The sequence below is a fragment of the Heptranchias perlo genome, chromosome 31 (genome assembly GCF_035084215.1).
Source record: "Heptranchias perlo isolate sHepPer1 chromosome 31, sHepPer1.hap1, whole genome shotgun sequence".
Taxonomy (NCBI): Eukaryota; Metazoa; Chordata; class Chondrichthyes; order Hexanchiformes; family Hexanchidae; genus Heptranchias; species Heptranchias perlo.
Genome location: NC_090355.1, coordinates 18,833,007 through 18,856,878, shown reverse-complemented (window position 1 = coordinate 18,856,878; position 23,872 = coordinate 18,833,007). Strand labels below are relative to the sequence as shown.

Here is a 23,872-nt window from a genome sequence, read left to right as displayed (position 1 = left end):
TTTTCTATGCTTTAAAAATCTTACTATTTCCCTTCATATTAGCTGCTACATTTTTTCATATTCCTTTTAAGCTTTTCTAATCTCCCTTTAAGCTTTTCTAATCTCCACTACAATTTTCTATTCATGATTTTCTTTAGTATTCTTAGCCTTAATTTTATCATTTACCTCCATTTTAAGTTTCCATTTTGTTTTAAATCTGTTTAATCCATGGAAATCTGTTATGCCTCCTTTTTGCCATATAGAAATTTTTAAAATATTCTTACTATCTCATATTTGAAGATTTTACACTGCTGATCCATTGACTCGTTTGCTAACTTTTTGGGCCATATCCCTTCTTAGCATCCTTATCTTTAACTCTTTATTATCCTTTTCTATTTTGACATTGAACCAAACTATGTTGTGGTCACTATTTCACAATTGTTTTCCTACTGTCACATCAGTTATTTATCTCATTTCATTTAACAGAACTAAAATCAGGCAACTGCTTCTTTCCTTGTCGGAGAAGGAGTCCTGGATACATTCCAAAAAACATATCCCATTCTGATGGCATGCATTACCTTTATTTCAGTCTATCTTGAGATAATTAAAATCATCCAATATTACAACCCTGTTGCTCTTGCATATCTTTCTGAACTGTCTGCAAATTTCCCTCTCTATTTCATCTCCATATCAACAAGATTTACAATTCAAATGTCAAAATACATTTAAGGAAAAACAAAAGAGTGATATCCTTAAACTATACAGCTTTATGATTCTTACGTGATAGCAATCTGCTCTGCAATCCTGCGGCCCTGCTCCTCCTGCTCTTTACCTTGGTGCTTATGATGATGCCCGTTTTCGGACATTGTGTCATTGGTCAGATCACCTTGGGAGCCAATACCCAAATGCCGATCCAGGACATCCTGTGTAAACAAACAAATATTGCTTTAAACCTGGTACCATCTTCTACCCAATGGAATTAACATGTTGCATAAATTATAAAATCTAATAAGCAAATATTACAAAATATTCCAGCTAAATTTGCAGCACTAAAAATAAATATTTTGCCCCAAACCTCCTTCACTTAGCCTTGCAGACATATGAACAGGTTGCACGACCTTTTGCAAACTCTGAAAACTGGAAGTGCTGATAGTTTCTACCAACTGGCTATCCTCATTTTGAATTGAGTCATCATAACTACTGCTTCAAGCTGAGCTCAATTACATGGAGGCTTCTTCTCTTGCCTGATGCAAGGTGACCAGCACTGAGTAAGATAAATGAAAGTCCGAAACAGCTTACAATGGTTATATTTGAGCCAAGGTAACTATGCTGGCTCCTACAAAGTGTCCTATATCAGAAGTTACTGGATTTCAGATCAACCCAGAGTTGCAGCTGAGTAATTCATTTCTACACCCTTAAATCCTTTCTTTCTCATTCTTCACCATTTAGTCTGATCAACTGTAACAGGTCATGAATCCAGAACTGCTGTTTCAGCATTTGTGATGTGATAGGTAGGAGGGATAAAGAAATCTAGCACTGTAAATGTAAATTAAAATCACTGGTGAATTTTGTGCAAGCCTCAAGGCTACAGCACATCCTGGTTCTCTCAAAAGGCACTGGTTAATAATAAACTGGTCCAGAATTTGAAATACAATGGATTATGGATGATCCTGTTTAAAGTATTAAATTTCAGGGCTTAATATGTGGAAGATTTATGTAAATAGAGATTTAAGACTGTTCCTTACTGGGGTGGTATTCTTCAGTCTTTGAATTAAGGCTATTCAAAATATCAGACTCTCATCCATTTGGCCAGAATCCCTTCTCCATTTGCACAGCATTATGTTAGGTATCACACACAATAGGAGCTTATGCACATTATGTATGGCATTGGATTTCTTGGTTAACCATTTTTTTGAGGCAAAATGATGATTGTTTCTCAAAGTTCAATGAAGTTGGATTAGGTTTTATACCTGTATTCCAGTGTAAGACATTGATTAAATAAATTGAGCCATGACTCTTGTATAGTTGTATTAACTATATCAATATTGTCCAATAGAAATTGCTAACTAGTACCAGACATGGCTATGGGAACACCGTTTTAGCACATTGCACTAATTTTAGTAGAAAACTCCTTACACACATATAGGTAAATGTACGTCACAAGTATATTTACTTAACAAATATCCAGTACTATCCAGTGCAAAACTTTGCAGTCTTTCTCTTTCACCAAAGTTTGGAATTCTGGCCTGAATTTATCATCTTAGTGCAGCTTTTAGGATTTTGTCCAGAAGCTGCGAGCGGTACTTTGACTTCATTGGAGTGATTGCTGAAAATGTTAACTCGCACATCGACACGCGCCAGACCTGGCCCTGCTCTCCATCTAGAATACGGTTGAATGCTGCTTGCCCTTTGCCATGGTGTCCTGTGGAGCTGCTCGCTATTAGTTGGGCTTGCTTTCTTCTGCTGTCCTGGAGTGGTTATTCCGATTGGTCGAGCCAACCACCATGACACGATGTAAAGCACACACAGCGATCAAAAAACAGTCGCACATTCTGCTTTTCATCTTACCATTTTACCAACAAATGCACATAAAGGTTAAGGCACAGATACATATGCCATGCAAATGTAAGTATTGAGATCACCTAACAGAAGTGTCTATTTATTCATTTTTAATTTACTAATTAAAAAATGCAATTAGCCACATTTGGATTTCCAACCAGCCACATGTGCCTCATTTTTCTCTACTTTAGAGTGGTTGTGAAATTTGATATAGATATATGTGCATTATAATATATATCCATGTAATTAATCATGAATATGCATGTAAATTATTTGCTTGTAAAGTGCTATTCCAGTTGTCAAAACCATTAAGTTGGTTAAATTAAAAAAAATACTGGTTGCAGAGGTGTAGCACTTCAATGTTGTGAGAACACAGGAAAGTAACAATATAATTGAGGATACTGCACTGAAAATCTTTAAAGTGGCATGTCCCTATGATTCTCCCAAGTGAAAGGCTATTCCAATTTCAGTATGTGCAACATATAAGGAAGGCCATACTAAGTAATCTAACTTTCTTCCTCATTAACTTATCCTCCACGTGCCAATAGTTACCACCAGAAAATGGAAGTGGGCACCTTTATCTGAACAGCTAAATTAAGGACCAATGTAGGAAACAGCATACCATCCTTTCCAAGCCAATCAAAAAATGCTTAACAAAGGAATCAGGATTGCTCCATGTAGCCACTTACAAATCGAGGGAAGGTAACTCAACATAAGTTGAGCAAATGGCCATGGCTCGTGTAGAATATGCTTTAAATCACAGTAATCCTACGCCATCCTACAACTCATCCATTTCATCCTGGATCACAATGTCTTCACCTCCGATAACCAGTTCTTTACCCAAACACACGGAACAGCCATGGGGACCAAATTCGCACCCCAATACGCCAACATTTTCATGCACAAGTTCGAGCAGGACTTCTTCACTGCACAAGACCTCCAACCAACACTATACACCAGATACATCGACGACATTTTCTTTCTATGGACCCACGGCAAGGAATCACTAAAGAGACTACACGATAACATCAACAAGTTCCATCCCACCATCAAGCTCACCATGGACTACTCCTCAGAATCAGTTTCTTTCTTGGACACACGAATCTCCATCAAAGACGGGCACCTCAGCACCTCACTCTACCGCAAGCCCACGGACAACCTCACGATGCTCCACTTTTCCAGCTTCCACCCTAACCACGTCAAAGAGGCCATCCCCTATGGACAGGCCCTGCGAATACACAGGGTCTGCTCAGACGAGGAGGAACGCGATGGACACCTACAGACGCTGAAAGACGCCCTAGTAAGAACGGGATATGACGCTCGACTCATCGATCGACAGTTCCGACGGGCCACAGCAAAAAATCGCATAGACCTCCTCAGGAGACTAACACGGGACGCAACCAACAGAGTACCCTTTGTCGTCCAGTACTTCCCCGGAGCGGAGAAACTACGCCATGTTCTCCGCAGCCTTCAACATGTCATCAATGAGGACAAACACCTCGCGATGGCCATCCCCACACCTCCACTACTCGCCTTTAAACAGCCACCCAACCTCAAACAGACCATCGTTCGCAGCAAATTACCTAGCTTTCAAGAGAACAGCGTCCACGACACCACACAACCCTGCCACGGTAACCTCTGCAAGACATGCCAGATCATCGACACAGATACCACCATCACACGAGAGGACACCACCCACCAGGTGCATGGTTCATACTCCTGTGACTCGGCCAACGTTGTCTACCTCATACGTTGCAGGAAAGGATGCCCCAGAGCATGGTACATCGGCGAGACCATGCAGACGCTGCGACAACGGATGAACGGACACCGCGCAACAATCGCCAAACAGGAGGGTTCCCTCCCAGTCGGGGAACACTTCAGCAGTCATGGACATTCATTCACCGACCTTCTCCAAGGCGGCCTTCGAGACACACGACAACGCAAAATCGTCGAGCAGAAATTGATAGCCAAGTTCCGCACCCATGAGGACGGCCTCAACCGGGATCTTGGGTTCATGTCACGCTACACGTTACCCCACCAGCGAACAAATGTTATCTGTTTTTAATATAACGGGTCAGTTGCTGTCTTTTCTATGTTTCTACCTCTCTATCTCTGTTTTTTTTTGTTTTGTTTGTTGTTTTTTTTTGGTGATTTGTATATTCTGTGAGACCTGGCAGGTAACACCTGTCTGTCTGCACACTGATTGCCTTGGCAACGGGCAGTTGAAAAAACTGTCTGTACTCACCAAGCATTGTTCTGTGAATTATAAATGCGATTTCATTTCGAGGATTTCATTTCACATCGTTCACCTGACGAAGGGGGAAGCCTCCGAAAGCTTGTGAATTTAAAATAAAATTGCTGGACTATAACTTGGTGTTGTAAAATTGTTTACAATAAATCACAGTAGGCACTTTCTACCTGTCGACTGGGAAAGTAAAATCCATTCTACCATCCATTTAAGAAGTCAAAAAACCCCTCCCATCAAAAACCCAAACAGGTGACCATTTCTTTAATATACAGTATATATCCATACCTCTATTCCCTCATCTTGATCAGCATCAGTATCCAAAGCAGAAAGCTCCAGTTCTATATCCCGATCAGGCCTTGCATCTCCGGAAACCTCTGAAAATTCCCTCTATTAGTAAACAAACAATTTTATAATAGTGAATAAATTAAAATGCCTGTCTGGTACCTACAGGATAATTGACAGGAAAGTGTTAGAATGTACCACTGTACAAAACATACTCTTGTGCTTAAAAAAACTTCATTCTTGTATACTGGCATGCAGTTAGACCATTGGCACAATGAAAGATACTATTATATTGTGGAATTCTGAAGTATCTTGTATAACAGTGTTGTCCAATACGTTAGCCACTAGCCACATGTGACTAATTCAACAAATGAGGTAAGGTACAGAGTAAAGCTAAAAAGAGGCTTACACAAGTGCAAAGAAAAGTGGAAATCCAGTGGACTGGGAGAGCTATAAAAAGCAACGGGTTACAAAGAAAGTATTAAGAGCTGCAAAAGGCGAATACATTAAGAGAAAGAGTGTGGCTATATGGACCCTCAACTTTTCACACTATGTATCAATGACTTGGATGAAGGAATAGATAGTTGTATACCCAAGTTTGCAGATGACACTAAGTTGGAAGGCACAGTGAGTATTGCAGATGGGAACAGGAAGTTCTTTTTTTATTCATTCATGGGATGTGGGTGTTGCTGGCGAGGCCAGCATTGAAAGCCCATCCATAATTGCCATTGAGAAGGTGGTGGTGGGTCGCCTTCTTGAACTGCTGCAGCCTGTGTGGTGAAGGTTCTCCCAAAGTGCTGTTAGAAAGGGAGTTCCAGAATTTTGACCCAGCGACGATGAAGGAAAGGCGATATATTTCCAAGTCGGGATGGTGTGTGACTTGGAGGGGAACGTGCAGGTGGTGTTGTTCCCATGTGCCTGCTGCCCTTGTCCTTCTAGGTGGTAGAGGTCGCGGGTTTGGGACGTGCTGTCGAAGAAGCCTTGGTGAGTTGCTGCAGTGCATCCTGTGGATGGTACAGATTGCAGCCACGGTACGCCGCTGGTGAAGGGAGTGAATGTTTAGGGTGGTGGACAAAAGGGACATAGAAAGATTAGGTGAATGGGCAAAACAGGGGCAAATGCAGTTCAATGTGAGGAAGTGTGAGGTCATTCCCTTTGGATCCAAGAAAGAAAATCGGAGTATTTTCTAAATGGTGAGAAACTAGGAGCTGGAATACAAAGGGGAAGTAGTTATGCATCCGTTTTACAGAATGTTCAGTTTTGGGTACCGCACCACAAGAAGGATATATTCGCCCTGGAGGGGGTGCGCAGATTCACCAGAATGATACCTGGGCCCTTGAGTATAGAAGATTGAGGGTGATCTAATCGAGGTCTTTAAAATGACTAAAGGATTTGCTAGGGTAGATTAAAAAAAATTATTTCCTCTGGTGGGGGAAATTCCGAACAAGAGCATAATCTTAAAATTGGATCCAGGCCACTGAGGAGAGAAATCAGGAAGCATTTTTTCACACAAAGAATAGTAGACATTTGGACTCCATTCCCCCAAAAGGCTGTGGATGCTGGGACAATTGAAGCTTTCAATCGATAGATTTTTGTTGGGTAAGGGTATCAAGGAATATGGAGCAAAGGCAGGTAAATGGGATTGAGGAACAGATCAGCCATGATCTAATTGAATGGCAGAACAGGCTTGAGGGGCTGAATGCCCTACTTCTGTTCCTATGTTCCTAATCGGGAATCCAGATGTGGTTAATTGTATTTTTGATTGGTAAATTTTTTAAAAAGCACCATGGAATCACACATTGTATAGAGAAGGGAGCTCAGCCAATAACGAGCAGCTACAACAGGGCACCTTATGACAATGGGCAAGCAGCACCCAGCCACGTTCTGAATAGAGAGCAGCGGCAGGTCTGGTACCATCTTGTGCGAGTCAACATTCTCAGCAATCACTCTGTTGAAGTCCAACTACTGCTTGCAACTGCTAGACAAAAACCTAGAAACTGCACTAAGATATGCTATGTCTGATAAACTCTTGCAAGAATTCCAAACTTTGGTGAAACAGAAATGCTGTAAAGTTTTGCACTGAATGGTGGTAGATATTTGTTAAGTAAATATACATGTGGCATACATTTACCTGTTTTGTTTGTAAGGAGTTATGAAAAACAGTGCATGTGGCTAAAACAGTGTCACCTAAACCCTGCTTGTGGCTAGTCAGCGATTTCTATTGGATGACACTATTGTATAGAAACCAAAATTACCAGCAAAGCTTGGTTAAGCTGTACAGGTAAAAGATATTTTCTCCATTATAAGCTAGAGATTTTTTTTAAAGCCAATATAATTGTTTTTCCCTTCTCTTTTTTTTAAAAACACTCTTCCCTTGCTTCAACAATGAGTCATGGATTCTTTTAAGTCCTTTGATGTTTTTGCTTTGTCAATGGAAAATACACTTGCTGTTTATTCCCCAAGTTTTGGATACAGGATTAAAAAAAGTTAAGATATATGCAGTAAAAGGGGTTCATGTTGGTCCTGTTTGGAGGAGTGAACTCCTCCAAGTTTACATCCAGTTTTTCTTGTGTGCAATGCAAAATATAACTAATTGAATAATGAATCTTAGCCAAATGTTTGAGGCAGAGTTTTACTATAAATATAATACTTTGCTCTACCACAGCAAAATGTACAGTTTAAGTTCGTTGAAAAAAAAATCTGTACACCAAGGAAGAGCCAATTATGCTGGCCACTCACTTCTGAACCTGTACACTTGCAAGATATTGTGCATGCACCAAATTGTATTGAAATAAAAGGAATAGAAAAGCAAATACAAACTACAGTGATCTGGGGGACAAGATAGGATGCACAGGAAATTCATGCAGAAAAGTATTATATTCTGTATGTAGATACCAAAATGGAACAAGGATGCTGGCTACAGTGACAAATCCTTACCCTACGGCGAGTTTACCTCCAGGAAGCGATCTCACTTGGATACCATGAGCACTGGGGATTCTATAATGCATCTTTGGAAATTATTTTATGGGGAGGAGTTTTATGATGTGAATTTCAAGATCTCGGTCACCATGTCCTCACCTGCTGCAGATCAATATTCAATTGATCGCCACCATTAGACTGTTTCCTATGACCAGACAGGTCTATCACTCGCAATCTGTCCCTGCAAGAATAAGTTACCAAATGTTAATCAAAGTCACCAATAATACTAATTAGCTGCTGACTGCACCATACAGTGGAGGGGCAATAGGTTCATGAGCATAACACATCAATCTCAGTCATAACATTTTGGGGAGACACTGAATAAAAGCCAGGGGTTTCTCCACATGGAAAATCACCATAGGGCTCTCACACAACTCCTACTGACTAATAAGTGTGGTAGAGGTCTGGCAATAGGTGTCCTGCCCACCTTCTCAATACAAGATGGAGCTGCTCCAGGGAAACCTTGAAAAACTATAAATAAAAAACCTTTAAGACATACCTTTGTAATATTGAATTTGAGTCCTGATTGTAGCAAAGAATGGATGTTGCCAGTATCAAGTCCTATTACACTGAATGTATCAATGAATCTTTTCAATTAATTTTACAGAATATTTGAAACACAACCTTAAGAAAGTCACTTATGTAGGAAGTAAAAGTCTCTTGACTGATTTCTGACAGTGTTCTAAGTTATTGAGGTGGGTAAGTTCACATTACAGGTGCACATATATACATATTACTCAGCATGTCCATTTGTGAAAGAAGACAGTGTCGCAGAGGGAAATCACCATGCTTATTTTTGAAGGAAGTTAATTAATGTAATGTGGTTAAGATTAGATGAGTACTTGTTTTTCACATAAGATTGTCGTGTGTAATAAACTCCCCTGGTTCTCCAGCATGAGGTTAAAAATAACTGAACTGGCAACAAAAAAATAAGGCAACCCTAAAAATATGGACTTAAAAATAACCTTCTGATGCATCTTGATTTGTAAAATAGCAAATACCATTTTTTTTTAGAAATTATGGCAAGTTTTATAATGATTTGTACAAATTTACCATCAGTTGTGTTCCTCCATAATTTCCAAAGAAGTCATCCAAATTTATGTGGGTGGGGGAGAGAAAAGAGAAAGAAGGGAAAAAAATTCCTGATTACAGCTTTCCATTTTAAAACTACTGTATTTCAGTGTTTCTAAACAAAGATGCTCATTATTCTACCCATTTGTGTTGGACCTATATGCACACAGGTAGAGCAATGACAGCATAATAGGTTATCTATTACAGATCCAAATGCAAAAAGAGGATTATGAAATATGGAAAAAAAACTTCAATATGGAACGGATGGGAATTCGCAGCTTTTTCTGCCAGAGATGTCAAGTTTTATGAATATGACTGCTTTTTACAGTAAAACCGTTTTGAAACCAGACTTTCAGAATTCATAATAAAGTTCTCAGTTGCACCTTTAGGTTTTTTTAAAAAAATAAATGAGTTATATATTTTTTAAAAATAGCTGCTGACTGCTTGCTTTACTTTGCTCTTCAAGGAAGATTGGCAAAAATGGTTCCATTTCAATATATTTATCCATCGAGGTCATTATATCTAAAATGGCTTGTTGATGGGTTCAAAGTCAAGATTCGATAGGAGATACAGATGAAGACAGATGAAGATATAGGATAAGAAAAAAACACCAAGTAATTAGAGATTGTTAATACTAATGGCATTTTATTATTACCTGTCTAGGTATTGACCAGTGGTAGAATTTGATCCATACGAAAGGGTACTGGAACTCCAACTACTAGAATCTGCATGACTCACGTGTGGACTATAGTCTGTGGAAAACAGTCATATTTAACTAATTTATTCTTGGATTTAAAAAAATTATTAGAGATTCATGCTTTATCATTTAACACAATACTTCAACAGAAACAACTTGAGAGTAAATAAAAGTGAATACCAAACTACTCTTTTGTCACTAGTTTACATGCATTCATATCTAAGGTTGAACTTCCAAAGAAGACAGGTTTTTCTGTTTTTATCTCACCCCATCTTGGAAGGAAATTTCCAAAAAATATAGCAATACATGGGATATGACTATATAAGCAACAATGTAGAACTTGTATTTTAATACATTGTTACATGGTTTGGCACCCAAAGAGTACCACATAATCATTAGTGTGCTGTAGATTCATCTAGATACCATTGGGTTCTGCAAGCTGATCAGTTAACTTGTTTTTTTTATACAAGTTGCTACTGTCTCCAAAATGGACAATGGGAGCTAGCATAAAAAAAGCATTTAGAAGGAAAAAAAACTAGACTTTTTAAAGTTAAATAAAAAATAATAAAGGATAATAGGGAAAAAAAAAGAATTTTATATTAAGTTTTTAGTAGTTATTCTTGTTGCATGGTGTTAATATTCCAGAAATAAAGACACTCCTGATACTTGAGTAGCTCTTCACCGTAACATTATTGCTTTAGCACACTATGTGGGATGAACATTTAAGAAATCAGCCAACACAGGGACAATAGGAATTCCCTGGATCTGCTTGCAGCCTGAATTAAAGAGTTTTACTTTTAAAAATAATTTTCTCCAACAATTGATTAAAGCCACAATGGAGATATCCTATTGTTGAGAGACAGGTATGAGTGATACAAAGAATGTTACTATTTTTACTTTTGGGTCACATTTCCTTTCCTTTTATCCCCAGGTTTGATTTAAATAGAAGTTTTCAATAATATTTACATTTGAAAACTTTCTGAATATATTTAATTATGTAAAACAATGAAAATCCCTTTTACTAAGGAACATAGAATAGACCAACCTGTTACACTAATAGGCTTTGTAGCACTTCCTTGGGAAGCTGTAGCCTGGACTGGGTCTGTGTTGTGATAGCCTGTGCGGGCAGACCTAGAAATTGCACCCCACTTAGAGATGATCGGTCCGTCACCAAATGGAATTATAGGATCTTCATCTTTGCCCCTTCTCTGAGGGTCAAACAGATTTAGCCTTCGTTTCACATTCAGGTCCTGAAAACAACCAAGAATGTTGTGAAAAATTAAACATCTGAAATAGTCAATGTTAAAAAAAGTTTCAACCACAAATTTTTGAAAACCTTTTTTCAGCTTTAACTTTTAATGTATAAATCAACATTTGGAATCCTTTCATTGTGGATAAAACCTGGGTACATTTTGCTATGGGGTGGGGAAGCTGGATTCTTATCCCTTTCTTCATTAAGATATATATCAAAGATTCTTGAGCAGGTAATTAACCACCATTACAAACAGAATTTGGGTACCTAGACAAAAAGTCAGCCTCTGTTCCCAAAACCCGCTGCACGCTCCTATGTTAATAATGCTGAAGCACTTGTAGGTAATAACTGATTTGTATCAATCAGCTCTTTGATAGGGCTATGCAATATCTATAAAGTGATTAGCCTAGATTTCCCTGAAAGACAAATCTGAAGTGGACTCTTTGGGAAGGGAGCGTAATTAACTCTAGGAGGGCAGAATTATGTGAGATCATCAACAATTCCCAATTACACAGAGAAATAGAACTCTGCACCAAATGGTACTGAAGCACCTATCCCCGTTCAGGTTATTACTGTGAGGGCAGAGAGAATGAAAAAAATCCACTTTTGCCATCAAAATAAATACTTATGTATAATGTTAAGGGAAGAAAACAATTGGTGTTGACTATTAGAACTAGTGTCAAAACTTTTTGTCTCATGTATTCCATTCTGGAGCTACAGCTCCACACTTTCCTGATGTTTCCTAAATCATGTCCACCTATATTACAATGTTTACAATAGTATATTCTGAGTGGAAGATAAATCCACGAGGGAGGCAACAAAGGGACGAATTCCCAGGCAATTCATAACCATGTCCTTGCAACCAGTTTTACAACAGCACAGGCAGACACTTAGAAGCAGGCCCCTTGCCTGCTGTCTCAGCTGGAGAACGTAGAACATACAAAGCTCACAATTTCATAATATATGCTCATACTGGTAGTCCTGTACTGTGTGAAAACACACCGACTGTTTGGATTCTGAAAATAAATCCTGTCAGCATTCAGATACTTTTTCTGTGGTAGCATTTCAAACAAAAAAAAAATGAAATTCAGCTTTCAAATGCATCATATTCTATTTTCAGGATCTGGCATAATGCAAATGTAATCTTATCTCAATCATCTGTTCTAGTAGTGAATGCTGAAATCCACATAACGGTGGCATTGTGTTTTCTTAGTGACAAAAGGCATGGTTTAACAAAAGATGAAGCACTCTCATTACAAGTTATGTTAAACAGAGATTTAAGTATTTTCAACATTAAACAGAGCACATCTTAATTGTTCTGCAGCTGAAACCCAGCAGGGGCTTTTTCACAGATCTTTTGGAAGAAAAAATTAGTGTAAATGCCAACAGATGCTAGATGACAAGCTTATCCCACCCCCCACCAAACTTGTTTTTCATACAAAACTCTCAGCAAGCTCCACAGCTGCTGAATACCACCAGTATGATCCCAGTTGCACGTACCAAAAATAACTTCAGCCTGCACATCCAGTGTAAGCAATTTTTCAAAAGGTCATGTAATGACCAATGAAGGCCTCACCCACTTTTCATGATCATAATCTTTGTAGCACAAAAACATTTATATTGATTGAGTAGTTTTTATTTTTTTTAAAGTAGGTATAATATTTTATTAAAAAAGGTGCATTACAACATCCATTTATATAGTGCCTTTAACGTAGTAAATTCCAAGGCGCTTCACAGGAGCGTTATCAAACAAATTTTTACACTGAGCCACACAAGGACATATTAGGACAGGTGACCAAAAGCTTGGTCAAAGAAGTAGGTTTCAAAGAGCGTCTTCAGGGAGGAGAGAGAGGAAGAGAGGTTTAAGGAGGGAGTTCCAGAGCTTAGGGCCTAGGCAGCTGAAGGCACGGCTGCCAAAGGTGAAGCAATGAAAATCGGGGATGCGCAAGTGGCCAGAATTGGAGGAGTACAGAGATCTTGGAGGGTTGTAGGAAGTTACAGAGATCGTTGAGGGGCGAGGCCGTGGAGGGATTTGAAAACAAGGATGAGACCTTTCCCCCCCCGAGTATTTTCATTAGAGTTTTTATTTGTTCAAAGCAAACACAATCCCTTTCATTTGAAGAAATTAAAAGTCCGGAAAATACTACATCCTCCCACTTTAAAAAAAAATACCAAAAACCTAAAGCATCAAATTTTGAACAAACTTACAATCGGATCCAACATAAAATCCAGCACTTATCTCATGCAGGTTGCTATGACCTGCAAATCCAGATGACATTTCTGCACTAATACAAATGATCTTTTCCACTTATGCAAGTGCTATCATTTTAACTTTTACCATTGAAGTGATAATTGCACTGTCTCTCCTCCTGAAGGTGTAGACTCTGATTGAGGCAGGGTTCCACGACCGCTGGTAACCCAGGTAAGTATTCTTCTTTAGCCTAGTGAGTTTTGGTAGGCTATTTGACTGCAGAAGGCATCACAACTAAGCCCGATTCTGTTTTCACCCAATGCCACCGCCTCCCCCCCGCGACACACACACACTCACTCAGCAGGGATCACTGGATAACGAGGATGCTGATTTTTCTCGTCTCTAACCCAATAGTGTTGAAGCCAACCGTAGTGCCCCAACTCCTGCTCTAGGCAGGAGATGACCCGAAGATCTTCTGGCCTGTGGTCTAATGCCACATTGGGTGGTGCCTTTACTTGATAGCCCATCAGGGAGTTGTTAATTTTTTTAAGACTATAAATATTCCTTTTGTACACAGTTTGAAACCGTAAAAATGTATCAGTAAAATCACAAGTAACACCCAGAAACTTAGTTATAGTATGATGCCCTGCACAAGCTTTTCAGTTACTAACTCTTTCCAAAGATCATAACAACATGAACTTATAAGACTAAAAAGACAATGGATTTCAAAAAAGTATGCATGTCAAGGCTGCAAAAATATTCTCCAAAATATCAAGTAACTTTGTTTACAGGCAAAACTTACAAGTACTATTCTGTTACACTTGACCCAAGTTTTGGAGGCGGAGAAACTCATGTGGACAATGGTGTATATTAGTAAAAGACATGTCATGCACATTTTATTTTTGCTGGATTTGAACTATAACGTAACTATGCCAAAAAAAATTATCTAACATTCTTAAATTGTACAGATTATGCATAGAGTAATTATATATTTTCATCAAACACTGTGAAAAATACTTTTTACTGATTAAAATAATACTTCGTAACATGCCAACATAAAATTGTGTGCATGTATTTTGTTATTTTGAAAATCAAGCCAGAAAGACAAAAAAAAGGCAGTGGAACTTAAGGATGGAAATATTTCGAGAAACATTTTCTTATCCTAGTTCCAAAATGAATCTTGGTTTAATTCTCCTACTCCAGAATATTTGCAGTAAAGTGGTTACATCTTCAACAGAATTAATGAAACAAAGAAAAAAAGTGCATTATTGCTTTAGAATACCATTCCTCACCTCATTAATGATGTTATTTATCAGAACCCTTTTAATTTGCATTCATAACCCATATGTACAATTATGAAAAGTGATCTCTTTTGAAGGACCTCAATGTGTCTTACCATTATCTCCACACTGGTGGTTGCCATAATGTCTTTTGGATCAGACTCCATTGCACTAATGCAAGAGCTGATAGTCCCACAGGACCATGGAGAATAGTGGGATGTGCTGTCATCCTCAAATTTAGTGCCTACACACAAATCGCTGGTATTCTCAGAGAACTGTTAAAAGATATAAACAAACGGATATTACGATTACGATAGTTGATCAGAATTTTTTTTTTAAGAAGTTGTAACTTCACTGAAATTTCATTCAGTGCACACATATGTTCCAATATTATTTGCTAGAGTCATCAATTCTGAATAACTGAAACAATGGCACATGGTGGGGGGCAGGGAAAGAGAGATTTCCCATATGCTTTGAAATCATAAATTTTGTTGCACATAGTAAACAGAAATCTTCCCCAGTGGTAACTTTCCAGAATCAGTCATTAGAGTGAGAAGGATATTAAATGATGTATTTCATTAGTGATGGCTTTAAAAAAAAATGGGGAAACACAAGTCAACTGTAATCACAACAACTATTGTTGATGTCATGTCATAGATGAAAAAGTAAAAGGCTGAAATAGATACACAAAGATACCATGAAGATAAAGAAAGGGAACTTGATGATGTAAAACATTACATAGTCCAGACATATGATGCACAATCACATCACACACATAGCAAAGTATAAACAGCAAGCAGACCATAATGCTGGAGAGGACCATGATAGGTGGCTAAGATACATACATTATATTAAAAAGCGAGAAAGCAAAGGCAAGTCTGGCATTTTTAAATAATTTTCTTTTTGCACTTCCATACTATTTACAACTAAAGCTAAGAATTTTTGGCATGGCTCACATTTGAAAGGTAGTTTGACTAAATATATACAACATGCAGTTCTGGAAATTGAAAATAGCAATATTTTGTAATCAATGTTTTTTCATGACACAGGTTCTGCAAGACTCCCACCCCAGACCTGTCTTAAAAAGATTGTAACAAACCTTTAAAGCAGTCAGAATTTTGCTAAAACGAATGCTAACTGAACAAACAAAACAAAAGTTTCAGAATAAGCTATTACAAAAAATTGAAATGTTAATCTTTTACTATTTCATTACAGCAACTCCTGTGGACAAAATTCACTCAAAGCTTTGCTTTCTGTGACTTGTACAATGCGTGGTGAAACCCACCTCTGATGAAACGCAATTCCTTGCTATTCAACAAGAAACTGGTTTCTAAATGAAACTTAAGGATATAGAGGCCACATGACTAGTGCACTGAATGCCAATGAAACAGAATTTTCACTGCCCTCTGAAAGGGGCAGCTAACTGAAGCATACCATCATTATAATTTCAGCAATAAATAATTGAACTTTTATACAAGGTGGTGATGCATTTTTCAAGTATTCAGCAGGTATGAAGTCCACAGAGACAGATTGCACCATATTACTATTTCTCCTACAATGAACTAGTGATGCAGAGAAAGCGGAACCACAGAAACTAGTCATGTTCAACAGGTATGATGTACTACCTGTGAGGATAAGGAGACAGGCTGTGGAGAGGATTGCCAGAATGCTAACCCAAGGCACTGTAAAGCAAGAGGCAATTCAAGGCAGGGAAGCAGAATAGAAAGATTTTAGTATTAGGGGATTAAATTATTAGGGGGAGTAAAGGGCATCCTCTGCAGTCATGATCAAGTGTCCAAGAGGGTGTGTTGCCTACCCAGTGCCAGGGTGGCTGGAAAAGAACTTGGAAGGGGAGAGGGAAGAATCAGTTGCCGTCGTTCATGTCGGAACTAACGACATAGAAGGTCCTCCTCCTCAGTTTTTCCTAAGGGATTATCAGCAGCTAGGGGTTAAATTAAAAGCAGGACCTCGCAGGTGGTAATCTCCGGATTACTGCCCGAGCCATGTGCTGATTAGCATTGCAATAAATGGATCAGGAAAATGAATGAGTGGCTGAAAGATGGTGTGGGCAGGAGCGGTTCTAGTTCATGCGACACTGGCACCAGTACTGCATGCTAGAGAAAATTTACTCAGACACACTAAATTCAACTAAATGCAACCCAGATCCTTCTTCCAGTGTCACTATAGTGTTATAGAATCATAAAAAGGTTACAGCATAGAAGGAGGCCATTCGGTCCATCGAGTTCGTGCGGGCTCTATGCAAAAGCAATCCACGAGTCCCACTCCCCCGCCCCATCCCCGTAGCCCTGCAAATTTTTTCCTTTGAAGTACTTATCCAGTTGCCTTTTGAAGGCCATAAATGAATCTGCCTCCACCACCCCCCCTGGGCTGTGCATTCCAGATCCTAACCGTTCGCTGTGTAAAAAAGATTTTCCTCATGTTACCTTAGGTTCTTTTGCCAATCACCTTAAATCTATGTCCTCTGGCTCTTGACCCTTCCGCCAATGGGAACAATTTCTCTCTATCTACTGTGTCTAGACCCTTCATGATTTCGAATACCTCTATCAAATCTCCTTGCAACCTTCTCTGTTCCAAGGAGAACAACCCCAGCTTCTCCAGTCTATCCACGTAACCGAAGCCCACATCCCTGGAATCATTCTAGTAAATCTCTTCTGCACCCTCTCTAAGGCCTTCACATCTTTCCTAAAGTGCGGTGCCCAGAACTGGGCACAATACTTCAGCTGTGGCCAAACCTGTGTTTTATAAAGGTTCATTATGACTTCCATTCTTTTGTACTCTATGCCTCTATTTATAAAGCCCAGGATCCCATATGCTTTTTTAACTGCTTTCTCAACCTGCCCTGCCACCTTCAACAATTTGTCAAAATATACCCCCAGATTTCTCTGTTCCTGCATCCCTTTTAGAATTGTGTCCTTTAGTTTATATCGCCTCTCCTCATTCTTCCTACCAAAATGTATCACCTCGCATTTCTCTGCCACGTGTCCGCCCATGCCACCAGCCTGTCTATATATTCTTGAAGTCTATTACTATCCTCCTCACTGTTCAAGACACTTCCAAGTTTTGTGTCATCTGCAAATTTGGAGATTGTGCCCTGTATACCCAAGTCCAAGTTATATATATTTTATATCTCTCTCTCTCTCTCTCTCTCTCTCTCTCTCAAGAAAAGCAGTGGTCCTAGTACCAACCCCTGGGGAACACCACTGTACACCTCCTTCCAGTCCGAAAAACAACCATTTACCACTACTCTCTGTTTCTTGTTACTTAGCCAATTCTGTATCCATGCTGCTAATGCCCCTTTTATTCCATGGACTTCAATCTTGATGACAAGCCTATTATGCAGCACTTTATCAAACACCTTTTGAAAGTCCAAACACACATCAACTGCATTGCCCTCATCTATCTCCTCTGTTACCTCATCAAAAACTCAATCAAGTTAGTTAAACACGATTTGCATTTAACCAAAGTGCTGGCTTTCCCTAATCAATCCACACTTGTGCTAATTCTGTCCCGGATTATCATTTCTAAAAGTTTACCCACCATCGAGGTTAAACTGACTAGCCTATAGTTGCTGGGTTTATCCTTACACTCTTCTTTGAGCAAGTGTGTAACAATTGCAATTCTCCAGTCCTCTGGCACCACCCCTGTATCTATGGATGTTTGGAAGATTCCGGCCATGCAATGTACTCATTTAGTATCTCGACCATGCCCTCTGCCTCCATGAGTAGATCTCTTTTTCGGTCCCTAATCGGCTCTACCCCTCCTCTATTACCCATTTACATGACTATAGAAGACTTTTGTATTCCCTTTTATGTTGGCTGCCAGTCCATTCTCATACTTTCCTCTTTGCCCCTCTTATTTCCATTTCCACTTCCCCTCTGAACTTTCTATATTCAGCCTAGTTCTCACTTGTGTTATCAGCCTGACATCTGTCATACGCCCCTTTTTTCTGCTTCCTTTTACTCTTTATCTCTTTTGTCATCCAGGGGGCTCTGACTTTAGTTGTCCTACCTTTCTCCCTTGTGGGAATGCACCTAGGCTGTACCCGAACCATCTCTTCTTTAAAGGCCGCCCATTGTTCAATTACAGTTCTGCCTGCCAATCTTTGATTCCAATATACCCGGGCCAGATCTAGTCTCATCCCACTGAAATTGGCCCTCCTTCAATTGAGTATTTTGACTTGAGAGTGGTCCATGTCCTTTTCCATAGCTATTCTAAATCTTATGATACTATGATCGCTGTTCCCTAAATGTTCCCCTACTGACACTTGCTCCACTTGGCCTGCCTCTTTCCCCAGAACCAAATCCAGCAATGCCTCCTTCCTCATTGGCTGGAAGCTTGGTCAAGAAAGTTCTCCTGAACACACTTTAAAAATTCCTCCTCCTCTTTGCCCCTTATATTACTGTCCCAATCTATATTAGAATAGTTGAAGTCCCCTGTTATCACTGCTCTATGGCTTTTGCACCTCAGTAATTTCTCTGCAAATTTGCTCCTGTATATCCTTCCCACTAGTTGGTGGCATATAGAATACACCCAGCAGTGTAATGGCACCTCTATTGTTTCTTATCTCTAACTAAAAAATTCTGTCCTTGACCCCTCCAGGACATCCTCTGTATCCAGCAATGAAATATTCTCCTTAATCAATGCTGCCACCCCCCTCCTTTCTTTCCTGATCACCTTGCATCCAGGAATATTTAGTACCCAACCCTGCCCTTTTTTGAGCCAGGTCTCCATTATCGCCACAACATCATATTCCCATGTGGCTATTTGCACCTGCAGCTCACCGACCTTGTTTACCATGATTCGTGCGTTTATACACATGCACTGTAAACCAATCTTAGACTTTCTTGTACTCTCTCTTAGTCTGATCCCACACAATACCGTACTATTTCTTATTCTAGTGCTGCCTTTCTCTCCCAATCCCTTGTGCACCTTGTTTTTCCTTTCCAATACAACATCCTGATGCCCAAATTAATTTAAACCCTCCCCCACTGCTCTAGCAAACCTACCTGCGAGGACATTGGTCCCAGCTCCATTGAGGTGCAACCCATCTGGCCTGTACAGGTCCCACCTCCCCCAGATCTGGTCCCAATGCCCCGGGAATCTAAAGCCCTCTCTCCTGCACCATCTCTCCAGCTATGCATTCATCTGCCCTATTCTCCTATATTCTATACTCGCTAGCGGGTGGCACCGAGAGTAATCCGGAGATTACTACCTTTGAGGTCCTGCTTTTTAATCTCTTTCCTAACTCCCTAAAATCTGCCTACAGGACCTCATCCCTCTTTCTACCTATGTCGTTGGTACCGATATGGACCACGACCTCTGGCTGTTCACCCTCCCCCTCCAGAATGTTCTTCAGCCGCTCAGTGACATCCTTGATCCTGGTAAGGACTATACGCCTTAGGGTCAAATTACAGCCATGCTGCAGTGAACCATAGGGCAAAAGTAATTAGGGATTAAAATCAGGCCATGACCATTATTCAAAATCAACTTGCTAATATTTTTAAATTGGCATCAGGAAGTAGGCAATTTTACTCCAAACTGTACTTTACTCCAGACTTGAAGTTAAGAACAGTTTGCATTTTGCAGCATCTTTGGCACAAGGTGCTTCACAGAGTAGAAAAGCAGTGGTAGAGTTACAAAAGATGACCAAAAGTTTGGTTGACAAGACCTTTAAAAAGGTGGAAAAGAATTTGTACATGAAGATGAGGATTTCAGATTTGATGAACTAGGGAAAGGGGTACCATTGGACATGATGGGACAGGAAGGCAGGATGTGGGTGGAAAATTTAAGTTTGTGGTGGGGTGGGGGGTGCGGAGGTTGGGTGGCCAACAAGGAGGATGTGGGGGCAGTTAAGTCTAGAGACGAGAGGCGTGAATGAGGCATTTGGTAGCAGTAGAGGAAGAAGCAGACAATACAGCAGAGGTGGAAGTAAGTGATTTTGGTAGTGAGTATGAAATGGGTTTTGAAGCACAGTTTTGGGTTGAATAGAACATTGAGATCATTATGCAGTTGGGTTTGGCCTGAGTGAGTAGCCAGGGAAGTCGACAAGAAGGGTGCAAAGTTTTTGTTGGATGCTGGTAACAATAGCTTTCGCCTTCCGAATGTTCAATAGTAGGAAGTTCCGGCTCATCCACAACCTCAGGCAACTGGGGTTAAGGGAAGTGGTGGAAAGTTAGAGCTGGGTGTCGTCAGCTTCCATGTAGAAGCTGATCTAATGTTCAGGGCTGATGTCATCCTACAGTGGTCTACTGAACGGATACTACAAGCGCTCAGAGACGTTGCCTTTTACCTGATTAGTAGTATACAAATGTAAGTTGTTGTCATACTTTCAGCAGTACACCAGAAGCAACTGAAGCATATTTAGTCAGCCTTGGTTCAGTGGTAGCACTCTCACCTGAGTTAGAAGGTCATGGGTTCAAGTCCCACACTAGAGACTTCAGCACAAAATCGAGGTGGACATTCCAGTGCAGCACTGAGCGAGTGCAGAAGAAGAGCAGGGGAGTTCTCCTGATGTCCTGGCCAATATTTATCCCTCAACCCGTATCACTAAAAAACTCTGGTCAATATCACATTGCTGTTTGTGGAACCTTGCTGCGTGCAAATTGGCTACTGCCTTTCCTACAACACTGACTACACTTGAAAAGTATTTCATTGGCTGTAAAGCACTTTGGAACGTCCAGAGGTCGTGAAAGGCATTACATAAATGCAAGTCTTTTTTTTAGTCCAACGAAGCAGTGAATGTACTTCGCAACCAATCAATTCTCACTTCTCCTATACAAGCTTCTGCTTGTATATGCTTTTCAACAATCCAGTGTTACATTTGTGGACCACTAATTTTATTAATTTCAAGTTCTACTGTCTCATAGTTCTACAAACTAATCTCCAATCCTAATGGTGGGAGTAAACAAATCAAAACTCATTAAATTAAATTTCAGCTGTGTGGCAGCAAATTTAGAGACCTCCTTTATTTGTTCTTCTCCTGACAATGCTGGGACATGGCTCCACTGCTGCTGTCTGATACCATGCCCAAGTGGCTCTTCTTCAGGTGTGGTCCTTGAAAGGGAATTTCAGCAGTCATTTCATTGTGGAAGGCATCACAACGGATCCTGAACCTGTCCTCACCCAACATCCACACGTGCGTACTTTCCATAAGTCATTAGTGATCAAGACCAGGAACCCTGGCTCATTTTTTTCTCCTCCCTAGTGCAGGCATATTGAGGGCAATTGTAGCACTTATACCATTGCCCTGGATGAGAATAGTTGCTTTAGCACAAGACAGAAATTCAGCCAGAAAATCTGGGTCTTTATGGTCCAGTTCCACAGTGGACTGTGCAACTATGTACTGAACCATTAGGGGAACCAGGGACCTTTTAAAATTAAGAAAAAAATGTGAATGGATCTATAAACACACTAGTTTCAAAATGTGTTATAGTCTATATATTAATGATAACGAAAAAGGAAAGGCAATCACTATATTCAGTTTTTGTTAACACAAGATTAAACTCCAATTTGACTTGCATACCTCTGAACTGAAGTCTACACTGAACAAAGGGGATGGAGGAGCAGAGGGCTGGGCTACTGTGGACAAAGCAGAAGAGACGAGAGGTGGTTTCTGAGGGGAATAGTGTGTCCATTGGTCTGGTTTCCGTCTCAACAGGTCATCAAAGCCTGGTTGCTGTATTCGGCTGTATGGATCCTACAAGGAAGGCACGAATGACAGTTGAACAAACTTAAAAGTCCTAACTTCAAAATTCTAAACATTACCTAACATTCACTACTTTCACATTTACTTTGGCTGTTTTATTAGCAGCTGCAGTTTTTAAACCCGTATCCAGAATCCAAATCAAATTATACAATATTTTTCCCCCTCTCCTAATGGTGCAGTGGGCAAATACATCAGTGTGACATGACATGGAGCCATTGGAACTGAGAACGGTCCAGGTTCAATCCCTGCTAAAGACTTCCAGATCCCTCACAAAAGTAATTGTTTTAATTACTATAAATGCCTCTAAAAAACACTTCTGTTTTGATTACGTAGATTACCAATTTATCCAAGAGCATAGTTGTTGTTTGACTCAATAATTTTTCAGGTCTGACATATTATACATAATTAGTATCATACATGACCTAATATGATTTAATAGTGTTGTGATACTCCCAATACAGGTTTCTACTAATGGAGATAAAGCTCAACACACTGCTCACTAAAAAAGTATTTATATGTTATGAAGCCACTTCACTTTGTTTACCAGTATGGGTAAGTACTGCCACTATTAGTACAAAACCGACTCTCAAAAACTAGGAGGTAGTGGGTCGGAGTAAAGAACAAATGAACTTGCATTTATATAGCGCCAATCATGTCCACAGAAAATCCCAAAGCACTTCACAGCGAATTAATTACTTTTTGAAGTGTAATCGCTGTTGTTATTGGGCAAATGCAGCAGCCAAGTTTTGCATAGCAAGGTCGAGCAATGAGATAAATGACTAGTTAATCTGCTTTGTTGACGTTGGTTGAGGGATAAATGTTGGTTAGGACACCAGGAGAACTCCCTGGTGGTAAACAGAAGAGAAAAAAAAAGTCAGTGAGAAAGCAAAAGTAAAGGGAACTGAAGCAAGTGCCTCAAATGCTAGGTGGGGACATCGAGCATGCGGCTTTACCAAAATCCTAATGAAACCCTATCTGATTCAAACTGTACAACAATAATAAAGTAAAGAATTCTCCATTTATTGGCAAGATAGTGAAAAATGTGATCCAATAATTAGCAACAGAATAAAGCAAAAATGCTCCAACATTTTACCCTACCCTCTGCATGGCGGTGTTCCTCTGTTCATTTGATGGTTGTCCAGCCGTAGAATAATATCCATCAAGTGAGCTGTATCTTTCTCGTGGTGGAGGCTGGTAGGCAGCTGAAGGCACCATATCCATTGGAGGTAAAGAATTACTCCGCATGACATCATCCCGTGGATACATCTGTGGCCTCCACATGCGCCTGCTATCATAGACTGGTGCATACATTCCAGAATGTACTGCTGGGACTGAACCACACTGTTGGGGAGGGGCTGATGGGTAAGGAGAAGATGCTAGTCGTTCCCGAGGTGGATATGCATTGTAGTGGTCAGTGTACGGCACAGTGGGTGGAAGTGGGGATTCTGGCATACTGTTGGGACGTACATAGCGAGGAAGGCAAGGAGACACACCAGAAGGTAGACCAGGATGTGGAGGATAATACCCTCCTGCATAAAATTCAGAGAACACAGAAAAGAAAGTTCATTAAATTAAATAATCTGAATTATAAGCAAATGTCAAGTTAAA

At 39.9% G+C, this 23,872-nt stretch overlaps 1 protein-coding gene and 1 long non-coding RNA gene across 6 annotated transcripts in view; one reads left to right on the top strand and one right to left on the bottom strand.

Moving 5' to 3' along the window:
• LOC137300547 (uncharacterized) overlaps positions 1 to 9,943 on the top strand; it is a 55,729-nt gene extending 45,786 nt beyond the window's left edge. The window contains exon 4 of the long non-coding RNA XR_010958128.1: positions 9,782 to 9,943. This is a non-coding gene — a long non-coding RNA (uncharacterized lncRNA). The remainder of the gene's footprint in view (positions 1 to 9,781) is intronic.
• Positions 1 to 23,872, bottom strand: part of rc3h2 (ring finger and CCCH-type domains 2) — a 100,416-nt gene that overhangs the window by 8,846 nt on the left and 67,698 nt on the right. For 3 of the 5 annotated variants that reach the window (XM_067969671.1, XM_067969672.1, XM_067969673.1), the window contains 8 exons: positions 23,363 to 23,793; positions 22,082 to 22,255; positions 14,655 to 14,813; positions 10,861 to 11,065; positions 9,774 to 9,870; positions 8,147 to 8,228; positions 5,072 to 5,173; positions 760 to 902 (listed from right to left, as the gene is read on the bottom strand). In XM_067969671.1, coding sequence (XP_067825772.1) covers positions 760 to 902; positions 5,072 to 5,173; positions 8,147 to 8,228; positions 9,774 to 9,870; positions 10,861 to 11,065; positions 14,655 to 14,813; positions 22,082 to 22,255; positions 23,363 to 23,793 — 1,393 coding nt within the window. The remainder of the gene's footprint in view (positions 1 to 759; positions 903 to 5,071; positions 5,174 to 8,146; positions 8,229 to 9,773; positions 9,871 to 10,860; positions 11,066 to 14,654; positions 14,814 to 22,081; positions 22,256 to 23,362; positions 23,794 to 23,872) is intronic. The other 2 variants (XM_067969675.1, XM_067969674.1) reach the window with 2 other exon arrangements.